This window comes from Loxodonta africana, chromosome 6 (genome assembly GCF_030014295.1).
Source record: "Loxodonta africana isolate mLoxAfr1 chromosome 6, mLoxAfr1.hap2, whole genome shotgun sequence".
Taxonomy (NCBI): Eukaryota; Metazoa; Chordata; class Mammalia; order Proboscidea; family Elephantidae; genus Loxodonta; species Loxodonta africana.
Genome location: NC_087347.1, coordinates 13,224,167 through 13,236,682, shown reverse-complemented (window position 1 = coordinate 13,236,682; position 12,516 = coordinate 13,224,167). Strand labels below are relative to the sequence as shown.

Genomic DNA, 12,516 nt, shown 5'->3' with positions numbered 1-12,516 from the left:
ATCAGTTGTAGGATACAATGCATTTATCATTACATATTGACAAAGTACACTATCCTCAATTAAACTGCAATAAGTATGCACCTCTATGTGCCAAATAACATACACTCGAAAGATAAAACATGAAATATATTAGGATGCAAAGAAAAAAATGACAGGTATCTAGTGCTTTGAGACACTGATAAACCACTTCCAGAAACTGAGGTATCAAGAAGACAAAAAGGTCTAGAGAGAATTTGAATAATATCAATTTAATTGATATAAATCAAAATTTATACACTTTGACGGTAGATGAAACTCTTACAGAAATATGCAATAAAATAGCTAAGGAAGAGAAAAACCTTTTTGGACATGATTCCAACCCCCTAGGTGGGATGCCACTCGAAATACACAGTGGTCACAACAATGGACTCAAGCATATTAACTAATGAAGCAGGTAGTCATGAAAGGGTTATTAACCATCCCATAATAATGTTTTTCAGAAAAGTCTACTCTTGCTACATTTTTGTTATGACTTTTACAACACTTCACCATGATTGGTCTAATTCCCAGGTTTCTTGTCTTCTGGCAGGAGGCCCAGGGCACAGATGCACTGACTCTGAATCTACCGGCTACATGACCTTCCTGGGGTGGCAGTGGGGAGCCGTCGCCATTTTTTTCAGTGCTGCGCACAGTCTTTTTAGAGCCGTGTGTAAAAACCCATTCACTAAAATTATGCAGACTATGCACGCATCAAAAGACTGAAGATCCTCCCCTCACTGTTCCTGCATATGTATGTCACTCCCTATATAAGGAGCAAATCTGCCCTGGTTCAGAGAGCTGGAGGCCTTAGGTCACGAGACCCTGCCTGCCTCCCAGTTTGCAAACTGTGAGTAAACCTTTCTGTTCTTCCAACCCTGTGTCTGGCTGCCTTCAATTCACTAGTCTGCTTGAAAAGAATCTACTAGTTAATGGCTTCACTATCATGAAGATGGTGCAGGACTGGACGACATTTTGTTGTTATACATGGGGTCACCACAAGCCAGAGCCAACTTGATGGCAACTAATAACATTAAACATATTATGTTAGGTGGCAAAAAATTACACACTTATGCAATGTGTCTTAGCTACCTAACGCTGCTATAACAGAAATAACCACAAGTGATCGGCTTTAACGAAAAGAAATTTATTTTCTTACAGTTTAGGGGGCTAAAAATCTGAATTCAAGATGCCAGCTCTAGGGGAAGGTTTTCTCTCTCTGTTACCTCGGGAGGAAGGTCCTTGTCTCTTGAGCTTCTGCTTCCTGGTTCTCTGGAGATCTCCATGTGTCTTAGCATCCATTTTACCCCATCTTTGCTGGCTGGCTTGCTTGTTTAATCCTTTTTATATTTCAAAAGAGATTGATTCAAAACGTACTCTATGCTAATCCTGCCTCATTCCCAAATGAGATTATAACCACAGGCGTAGAGGTTAGGATTCACAACACATATTTCTGGAGGACACAATTCAATCCATACCATCTTACACTTTGCCCCCCCCCCCAAACTTCATGTCCTTGCCACATGCAAAACATATTTTTTACTCCATCACATCATCCCAAAAGTCTTAAATCAACTCCAAATTCAAAATGATTTTTTTTTTTTTTTTTTTTTTAGTATTTACTAAACCCTAACAGGACAACTAATAGAATTCATCTTGTTTTTATTTCTGAGAGTCACCACATGAGAGGATGAGAACACCAGTGCCTTGCCTAGGCTGCACACTTTCTTCATAATGCTTCAAATAATGGAATGTTGATATTTATTGGAATCATCATGGTTTTCCTTGTATGACTGTTTGACAACCATTTCAAATGCATTTCATTCTTTTATTAAAGAAAGAGAGAGAGAGTTCTGAAAAATTCAATCAATTCCACATCTAGTGTTCTGGCCCAAAACCCAGAGTTATACAGTGGTGATAGCACTAAACCACTGAAATGAAATTTTTTTTTTTTTGAGTTCTTGGTGCAAATCCAACCAATTACACATAAAAATCCTGATAGCTTTCAGGCTTAAAGTAATGGGAGACTATAAAATACTGGCACAGGGAAAAAGCAACCTTAGCTTTTCAAACAAATATGTCTTAGAAGCTATACACATAAGGCCGCCTCAATTTTTATTCTTCTTTCAACTGTTCTAGGGAGTTACAAAAATAAAATCCATGATGTTTTGGTGTGAAGAGTTCATAATTTAAAAGGGATATATAAATACAAACAAGCAACCGTAAATATGCACTGGTGTGGTTAACTGCAATAAAACAACAGCATTTTTTCTTTCAAAAAATAAGGACATAAATCATGAAAAAATGCAGGACTGAGGTTGATTAGTGTATGCTTCCTTAAGCAGGGAAGTTCTGCATTTATGAAATCTATAAACTATCTCCATGACTGAGTTTAAAGGGTGCTCATTAATGCTCCACACACTGTCTTGGAAGAAGTACAGCCAGAATGCTCCTTAGAAGCAGGGATGGCAAGACTTTGACTCACATACTTTGGACGTGCTATCAGGAGACATCATGCTTAGTAGAGGGTCAGCGAAAAAGAAGACCCTCAACAAGACGGACTGACACAGTGTCTGCAACAGTGGACTCTAGCATAGCAACAACCGCGAGGATGGCACAGGACCAGGTAATGTTTTGTTCTGTTGTACACAGGGCTGCTATAAATCGGAACCAACTCAATGGCACCTAACAACAAAGTTAATGTTCCGGGGAATATATCATTTTGAGGTTAATGAGAAAATTCTAATTAAAAAAAAAATTAAGGATAGTTTTTCTATCAATCAATTCTAACAATACTCCCACTTCAGAATCCTGCAAGTCACACTTTGCCTATATAATGAAACACAGGTTATATATCCAATCTAATTTTTAAATAAATTAGCAAAATGTTCCTCCAAATGCAACAACATGTGTATGTGTAATTTCAAAAGAACTGTATTTTCATGAATAATTTTAGGGGATCAACTTGAAATGCCCAAGCAGGAGCTTCTCCTGGTTCTAACAGGAGGCACTGTTTCCACCCCTAGGGAGAACTGAGAGAAGAGTGGGCGGCACATTCATTGGTGGTTCCTTAGTGAGGCTATTTAGCTAAAGGGTAACTGCTACTTCACTGCCCCCAACTCATCCTGGGTCCAGCAGGAAGGGAGGCCATGATGGTCTAAAGAGTTATCATAATTATTTCTCAGGTAGGCACATCAGGCTACCCCTCCCTTCCCTACAGGGCCCAAATAATCAAGTGAACAAGTGAATATATACGGAGAGCTGTTTCCAAGAAGTGTATCCCAAAACTTTTTTTTTTTTAAACCAAAAAAGCCCTGAATAAATAATACCTAGCTGAATTAATGTCAACATGAACCCTGTTCATAATAGATACTACAAAGGAAACCTCCCCCCTGCCTGAAGCCACAGTTACCTGTTGAGAAAACCAAAAAAAAAAAAAAACCCTTCACCTACAGGACAGAGTAGAACTGCCCCCTGTGGTTTCCCAGGAACAGCTGGTGGATTCAAACTGCCAACATTTTGGTTAGCAGATGAGCTCTTAACCACTAGGCTACCAGTTCGCCATCTGATGAAAGTCTGATCCAAACCCCTGTATACCATATATTCTGCCGCGGCATAACTGTGCTGCAGCCTAACTACGAGTGACTGTATCTGCCTCCCCAACCACACCAGCAGCTCCTCTAGGGAAAGGTGTTTTTCTCCCCAGTATGGAAGAATATTGAATACACTGGATTTCCAAAAGAACAAGCAAATCAGTCTTAGAAGAAATGCAACCAGAATGTTCCTTAGAATCAAGGATGGCCAGACATCGTGTCTGGTAAAGTAGAGGACCAACAAAACAAGGGAAACCCTCAATAAGATGGAGTGAGACAACAGCCACAACAATGGATTCAAACTCACCAACATCATGAAGATGGTGCAGGACTGGGGCACCTTTTATTCTGTTACCCACAAGGTCGCTGTGATGGTTATGATTGCGTGTCAACTTGGCTGGGCCATGATTCTCAGTGTTTTGGCAGTTGTATAATGTTGTGATAACTTCCCTGTTAAAACTTGATATGTGATCACCCCCATGATGGAATCTGCTGAGTGGTACGGGCGGGGGTGGGGCCTGTGGCAGCTCATAGCCCCCTCAGCCTTCATCTCTCCGCCTTCTGCCACGTACTTCCTTCCTGCTGTCCTTGCCAAGGTTGCTGGCTTGTTCTGCATCCAGCAGCTGTCTCTTGTCTGACCTCCAGTTCTTGAGACTTGAGCTAGCAGCTTACCTGTCTATCTTGGATTCGTTGATCTTCACAGCCTGTGAGCAAGACCTGCTGATCTTGGGTTAACCAGCTTCTGCGGCTCCGTGAATTGGGAAACACCTCTATCCTGATCCAAGGATGCTCCAACCCTACAATCGTGTGAGCTGTTTCCTTGATATAAATCTCTCTATACATATTTATGTTTTACTTGCTTTGTTTCACTAGAGAACCCAGCCTAAGACAGTCACCATGAGTCAAAGAGGACTCTGTGGCAACTAATAACATTATCAGATACTAGCACATGGTAGGCACTCAAGGAATGCTTGTCAAGTGAATAATTCAGAACCAGGCTCTCTGGCAAGACTTAGCAACCTTGCCAGGAGGTCTCCAGCCCAGGAATGTCATTTATCAGTTGCCCCCGCCACTGCTAGTGACCTGTCTCCAACATCCACCACCAAGCTCCACTCTGCTTATGTGACTGCCTACAGTCTCCATGCCTTGCCCCAAGGATGTTCAACCATGCTGCTTTGGTTTTCAGGGACTTAATTTACCTCCACCGTCAGAATTCCATGATTTTCCTGAAAACATTTAATAATTCCTTAAATTTCTTCACGGCCATTAAAAATAAAAATGGAGAACAAAACTTAACTACCATGGAATATATTAAGTAAACTATGCAGGTCATACAGCAGAATGTATCGTGTGTTTTGTAAATGCGTGTGTGTGCCTGTATTCGTACCTACAGAAAACGGAATGTAGGCCGGAGACTAAAGTGTTAACAGTGGAATCTTGATGACTTTTGCCTTCTTTTTCAAGGCTTTCTATACCATGAAATCTTTTACCATGAAAAGTTTTGCCACTGAGATCAGACCAAAAAATAATAACAATAAAAACAAAATGAAACAAACAAAAAACAACCTGAGATTGTTTTACACATAATCGTAAAACAAACGTTGGGACCAAAAGGGATCCTTCACTTGGCAGACAGTTAACACACTCAGTTGCTAAACGAAAGGTTGGAGGTTTGAGTCCACCCAAAAACGCCTCAGAAGAAAGGCCCAGCAATCCCTTCTGAAAAGTCAGCTACCGCAAACCCTTTGAGGCACATTTCTACTCTGATACACATGGGGTCACCATGAAGTCAGAATCGACCTGATGACAACTGGTTTTTAAGTTGGCAGAACTATCAGATTAAAGAGAAGAACTGTATTTGGTTTTGAGTGCTATTTCATCGCCCCACCCCACACTCCGCCACCCATCCTCCACCCCTAGCACTTTCTGGGACACCCTGCATGGAGGGACTTAAATGAGTATTTGTTAAAAAAAAAAAAAAAAAGCTTTTTCGTATATTCAAATGTCATTGAAGCACCTTCATTGGTAGACCCAGCCCTGACCTGAACCTCTGCGCTAGGCATTCTCATTTAAAAGTGGTCTCTGACTCACAAGAGACAAAGAACTAGAAAAGGCCTGGGCCAGGTTTGCCTCTTTACTCCTCTTCGGATGCACAATTCCAGACCAAAATTGAAAAAAAATGGTTGACCTCATCCAACTAATGGAGAATGAAGTATTCACGGCCTTTGTCTCCTTTACAACAAACATTCTTTCAAAACTGATGTTTGTGAGTACTGCAACTGCACTCTATAGGTCAGCAAGAAAGGTTTTTGTCAACCCAGAAGACTGTGCACAGTACGGCAAAGGCAAAAATGCCAAACGGTATCTTTGGACACACGGCGTGGTGGAACATATACAAAGACCCACCTGAATGACCTTGAAAATATCATGCCATTTCTTGGCATTCGCCTTCTGTATTCCTTGAGTGATCCAGATGTCTCAACAGCCCTCCAGCACTTCAGACTCTTTGCTGGAGCACAGATATCCACACAACTGCATATTTGACACCCCTTCCCAAGCCCTGGTGGTACAGTGGTTAAGAACCACAGCTGCTAACTAAAAGGTCAGTGGCTCTAATCCACTAGCTGCTCCATGGAAACCCTATGGAGCAGTTCTACTCTGTCCTAGATGGTTGCTATGAGTCGGAATCGACTCCACCGCAAAGGGTTTGGTTTTGGTTTCCCCAGCCAAATTGAGTTTTGGCTTTTTTTGTTTTGGTTGGATATGGAGTTACATTTTCAATGGCTTATAGTTTGCTGAAGAATAGATGGTACCTGTAAGAAGAATCATAAAACTCAACATTCAACTGGTTTTTCTTAAGAATTCTGTACTTCCAGTTTATAGTGAGTACTTTTTTAGGTTTTAGAGGGTGGCAAGACTTAAGAATTGAGCAAAACCCATTTTGAATATTAGCATCAACAATGTCCTTCGTTCTTGTTTTATCTTTGCACTCGAAATTTAACATAATGATTCTTAAATCTTTTGCCTTATTTTTAAAGTACTCTTTTATAGATTTCGATTACAATTTGTAACTTTCACTCAACATTTTCTATTTTTAATCCATAAAAAGAATGATTACATGTATGCTAAACTTGTTTTTATATTGTTGAAATGTGCATATGAAATAAAGAATTTAAATGATTTAAAAAAAACTGTGAGGAAACACCTTTAAATCATATTCATTTTTACTTTGAAGGTATTTTTTTATCCTGGCTCTGAAGATGAAAAATCCTGTCTCACCCAATCAACGACACATTGCTGCAGCTCCACAATTATTATACATTTACGTCTGTTTTTCCTTCCTGCTACCTACTGTTACATGAAGTAAAAAGGAAGTGAAGCTAGTACTTACGTGACTGGTTTCTCCCCTCACAGAGAGAACCCTGACAACACCGAGAACAACTGTCAGATGTTTTTTTAAAAAGAGGAAAGCGTATCTAATCCCCGCAGAACTACCTACTAATAAAGATTTCTGAGGAGATGAGATTCTTATCAGTTCTCTGCAAAAAAATCCTCATTACCAAGAAGTTGTAGAGAACTGAAAGAGCTGCAAATCCAGGACATGCATCCATTTGGCTTTTATGCGCATCCCTCTTTGAACCTCTCAAAAGAATTTTTCTTGGAATTCAAGTCAATTACCTTGAAAATATGATTATTTTATCTACACTAGCCCCGTGTCTGCCCTGAATTATTAACGCCTTCTTAGCATTCTATTCCCAGGAAAATGAATGGCAGAGGAGGGGTTTGGCATGAGCTCAGAACATACGGGGCATTGGGCTAGGATGGCTAATTTTCAGAATGCGCTTTCCAGGCACCGTTCCACTATGCATTAGGTGTCTACAGATTCCACTGCACCTGGCTCAGGTAAGGTCTGTGTAATGTACACCTGCCCCTGTAATCTAAACTTAATCGTTCTTTAAATGTCATCCAGAGTCCCTAGGTAGTGCAAATGGTTAACGTGCTTGGCTGCTAACCAAAAGGTTGGGGAGATTCGAGTCCACCCAGAGGTGCCTCAGAAGAAAAGTAACCTACTTCTGAAAAACCAGCCTTTGAAAACCCAATGGAGCACATTTCTACCTTGACACATATGGGGGCGGGCGGGGGCGGGAGCGATGAGTCAGAAATCAACTCAACAGCTACTGGTAAATAAGTAAGTAAACTTACTGAGGTCCATTACAGTATTACAGTAGAATTTGTTAAGGCTGAAAATTGGACAAACCATACATGTTCCTCTCTTAATTCTGGAAGAGCCCTGATCGATACGCACCACACCTGCACTCAGTCCCTTCTAAGGTTGATGAACTTTAGGATGGGCAGAGCAGTCAAGTCTATACGTCTGCTGATTATCGCCAGAGCTGTCAGTTCATAGTGGGGGCAGAGTTTACATAGCGCATGACCGAAGAGGAGGAAGGGCAATTTCCAAGTGAATACTTAGGAACTCTGGTTTCTTAACTTCAGAATCATGTTTACCACACACAAAAAATGATGACAATGATGATGAGAAAGAATTTAGGCCCCATGAGGAAAAAAAAAATACCTGCCCACTCCTTCCAGTATGATTAGACATGCACTGAGTTAATAATTTGGTAGATGAGGAGTTCATCCTTTGGAGGACCACAGACTCCTTAAGAAGCAGGTGAAACAGGAACACAAGATTCACACCAGATGTTCACCTCGTGTTCTCTGGAGTTCACTGATTCCTGCAAGGCCACCTGTGCCCACCATTTCTTTTCAACAGTGTTCAGTAAGTCCACCCAACCATCTGGACAACCATGAGGGCAATACAGACAGTGGAGGGGGGGCATGCAAGTGAGGTCACACACACTTTGTTCCTGTGCTGGTATACTGCATAATGGAAAGAGCAAGGGGTCTGGACCAAGTTGGTGTGAATTCGAGCACCACAGAACAACTAGGATTGCTTTAAGGATCGAGTGAAGAAAGCTCTCTAGGTGCTCCCCAGCTAGTAAACACAGAGACAAGTTTTATAAACAAATACTAGGTATTTCTGATTACACAGCAGTCTAGGTGTTTCCATCCTAGAGGTCAGATGTGTGGTATAAATCTTCTCAGATTACGATTAGAATCGCTTTATAAGAAAGCGATCTGGGTATTTAAGTTGTTAAGACCCTTTGGATAAAATTCAAGAAAAACTTGACTTACATCAAATTCCATTCCAAAGTAAATAGAAGAAATTAGTCTTTTTTATGAAAATAGAATATTTAACATTAACTTCCTTTTTAAGAGAAAGCCAACATCATCTTTCCGGAAAAGACGAGACGTTTATAAAGTAGCTAAGATATACATCATTAAACTACATTATGGCCATTTACACCACAAGCTACACACACACACACTGTGTGTGTGTATGCCAGAGAAAATTATCATATAATCTTCATTTTTTTTTCTTGTTTCCTGGACTCTAAGTGACAATAATTAATTTTTATCTACCATCTAAAACCTACTGCAAGTTTATGTCTTTCACGGACTAACAAGCACTTCAAAACAGAACATGTAATCTGGTAGGGCAGGTTGGGGCGGCGGTGACTTGCTCAATGAGATTTAATTAAATTATTATTTTCCCATAGTCCTTTAGAAAATACAAACATCTTCAATCTTAAAAAGATATTCTTTCTCCATCTTATACCTAAAAAATTGAGAGCTACGAGATCAGCACTAGTGAGTACAGCATTTTGCAAGGTAAACGCCACTATTTCATATTCCAAAGTCAATTCATAGTTGCGACTTAAGAGATGCAAAAGGCCTGGCAAGACTATTTATTTCCTCCAAGAATTCTCTGCAAGCAAACCGTCCATTCAGCAGTTCTGCAGGCTACTGTTTCACCATGCGACAGGCCCACTCATTCATAAACAAATCATTAACATTCTTGACATAAATCCATAGTGGACCATTAATCTCAGCTATGATAATGTTTTAGTCCAATTGCTCTGCCCATCATGAATGCCAGTGTTGTCTCACAGAACTCACCCCTGACAAATAAGAGACAAATTATGCCCCGTGAGAAAACTTGGAGAATGAAGGGCTTACACACCAATTACGTTTCATTATCAGGCTGATGCCGAAATAGATCCTGTGTGCTATGGATGAAATGTGGATTTCTCTCACTCGGGCCAAAAAATACAAGCATATACAAAACCATGTGCCAAAGCAATTTTTTGTTGCTCAGATTCATCTGGAAGTCAAACTCTGGGGACATTCCTCATAAAAGCAAATTAAGAACGATTGCTTAAGGGTAAACAAAAACCTGTAGAGTTACAAAAATATACAGAAGACCTTAGCAACGGTAACAGCTAATGATTAATATCATTTTTTGCATTTCATTGTTCATGATATCCTGCCTAAGAGTTAACTGAAAGAGATATGAGTAACAACAACAACAAAAAAGAATTGGGGCATAAGAAACTTATTTAAATTAAAGAGACTCTCTATGACCTGACAAGTCCCTTGAATTCAGCTTATAAATTCTCCCAAAAGAACTTCAGTAATAAACCTCTTCGTCACCAAAAAGCATTGGATAAGTACAAACAAATCTGTCTTGGAAGAAATACAGCCAGAATGCTCCTTAGAAGCAAAGATGGCAAGACTACATCTCACATACTTGGGACATGGTATCAGGAAGGATCTGTCCCTGAAGAAGGACGTCTCATGATTGGTAAAGTAGAGGGTCAGTGAAGAAGACAAAGACCCTCAACAAGATGGACTGACACAGTGGCCGCAACAATGGGCTCAAGCATAACAATGATTGTGAGGGTGGTGCAGGACTGGGCAATGTTTCACTCTGTTGCACATAGGGTCACTATGAGTCGGAATCGACTCAATGGCACCTAACAACAAGAAGTACCCATACATATGAAGTGTTCTGGCTGCTAAACGAAAGGTCAACAGTTTGAACCCACCAGCAGCTCCATGGGAGAAAAGACCTGGTGATCTTCTCCCCTAAAGATTAAAAAAAAAACAGCCTAGGAAACCCTATGGGGCACAGCTACTCTGTCACATGAAGTTGCTATGAGTCAGAAACAACCCGACAGCATACAACAACAACAATATTGCTAATATAATTATTAATTTAAATCAATGAACATAAAATGTAAAGCTATAATTTAAATGGCTGTTAATATAGGGCAAAATTTAAAGAAATCTAGAAACCTAGAGGAATACATGGATAGCACTGGTATAGGGGAAGGCCCCCAATGATGACCAGGATTTGTATTCTATCTACTTTTCCATTAAATAAGATTTTGGGGTCATAAACAGGTACTGAACTTCTCTCAGGCTCAGTATCCTGAACTGGCAAATGGGAATGGAAAATACCTACCTTGCGGTGTTAGCACGTTTCTGGGTAGTGCAAACAAGTTAATATGCTCAGCTAATAATCAAAAGGTTGGCTGTTTAAGTCCCCCCAGAGGCGCCTTGGAAGAAAGGCCTGGCAATCTACTTCTGATACACACAGGGTCACCATGAGTCGGAGTTGACTTGGCGGCAACGGGACTGGCTTGGAATTTTTGATTTGGTGTTAGCACAGGATAAACTAAGTGCTTTAGCGCAATAGGTCCTCAAGGATATTTATTTCTTGCTGCCTTTGATTATTATCCATCATTACCCAGTCTATCCCTGGCTCTAGTAGAATGAGCTCAGTCTGGAGGAAAAGACCCAAATGGGTTTAGATCCTTGCTCTGCTACTAATTATCTATTCATCCTTAGGCAAATCGCTTAGCCCAGTGGTTCTCAGATACGGGTTGCCAGCCCTGTAGCAAATTGCCTAATCGCTTGATAAAAATACAGATTCCTCTGCCTTCCACCTAGAAATTCCTATACAAGAGATCTGAGATGGAATCTTGACATCCGTATTTTTAAATATTTCCCCAGTGATTCCAATCTGCAGGGAGGATGGGGAACCATCGCCTTCACCTTTACAGCTGCAGGTACCTCACACACGATGATGCCAGGTGATGCCGGACCACCTCCTCCCTGGGACGAATTACCCAATCAACAAGGTACGCACAGGCTTAATTGTGCTTACTTACTAATCCAAAGTGCACAATTTCACCTGTTTTTCACCACATCCCGTACCTTGCTTACTGTAAACTTGTGCATAAATACGCTCACTGGTTAATCCACCCCTGCCTCCACCACTGGGGCGACGACAACAGGGTTCACTTAGCAAATGGCAAACTGCAAGAGGTAAGACTGTTCCGCCATTATTACCATCAATTAGCTCACAATGATTCTGCTTAGCTGGAGGCATCACTTTCCCTGAATTTATCCTCCATTCCCCAACTCTAGCCATCTCTGGATCAAAAGCCATGTAAAGCTTTGCTTCAATTTCTGATTTTTTTCTTTTCCTAATCACCACCACAAACAATCCATTGACTTGGGGTCTCAAGGGAGATGGCATCAGTGAGTCTTCCTACTTAGGCACTGGAGTGCAAACTGTTAAGCACTCAGCTGCTAACGAAAGGGTTGGTGGTCTCACCCCATCCAGCTACTACACAGGAGAAAGCCCTGGAGATTTGCTTCTGTAAAGACTACAGCCTAGAAAACCCTATGGGGCGGTTCTACTCTACCACATGGGGTTGCTATGAGTTGGAATCAACTCCAGAGCAGGCAACAACAATGACAACCTACGTATTCAGTGACTGAGCCCCTGCCAGGCTATCTCCTGAGTGACTGGACAGTGAGGACTCAGTCACTGTCCAGTCACTCAGTGCATCTCCAGGGCAGCAGCCTCATAAATCACTATGAACATGCTGCTCAATCAGAGGGGAAGGATGTTCCCATCAGATCCCCACTATGTCTTGCATCTTTTACCATTTCCCATCTGGCTTGCCTTGGACATATAATTGATTCCAAT

At 41.0% G+C, this 12,516-nt stretch overlaps 2 protein-coding genes across 2 annotated transcripts in view; one reads left to right on the top strand and one right to left on the bottom strand.

The window, feature by feature from the left end:
* Positions 1–12,516, bottom strand: part of PID1 (phosphotyrosine interaction domain containing 1) — a 262,026-nt gene that overhangs the window by 182,593 nt on the left and 66,917 nt on the right. The window lies entirely within an intron of this gene.
* LOC100674648 (microsomal glutathione S-transferase 1-like) lies at positions 5,519–6,122 on the top strand. The gene has a single exon (XM_064287410.1). It carries the CDS (start codon positions 5,788–5,790, stop codon positions 6,016–6,018), a length of 231 nt encoding a protein of 76 aa, XP_064143480.1. The 5' UTR covers positions 5,519–5,787; the 3' UTR covers positions 6,019–6,122.

What these genes read in the sequence shown, in the direction of transcription:
- LOC100674648 (XM_064287410.1), top strand. Translation starts at nt 5,788, where the DNA reads ATGGTTGACCTCATCCAACTAATGGAGAATGAAGTATTCACGGCCTTT.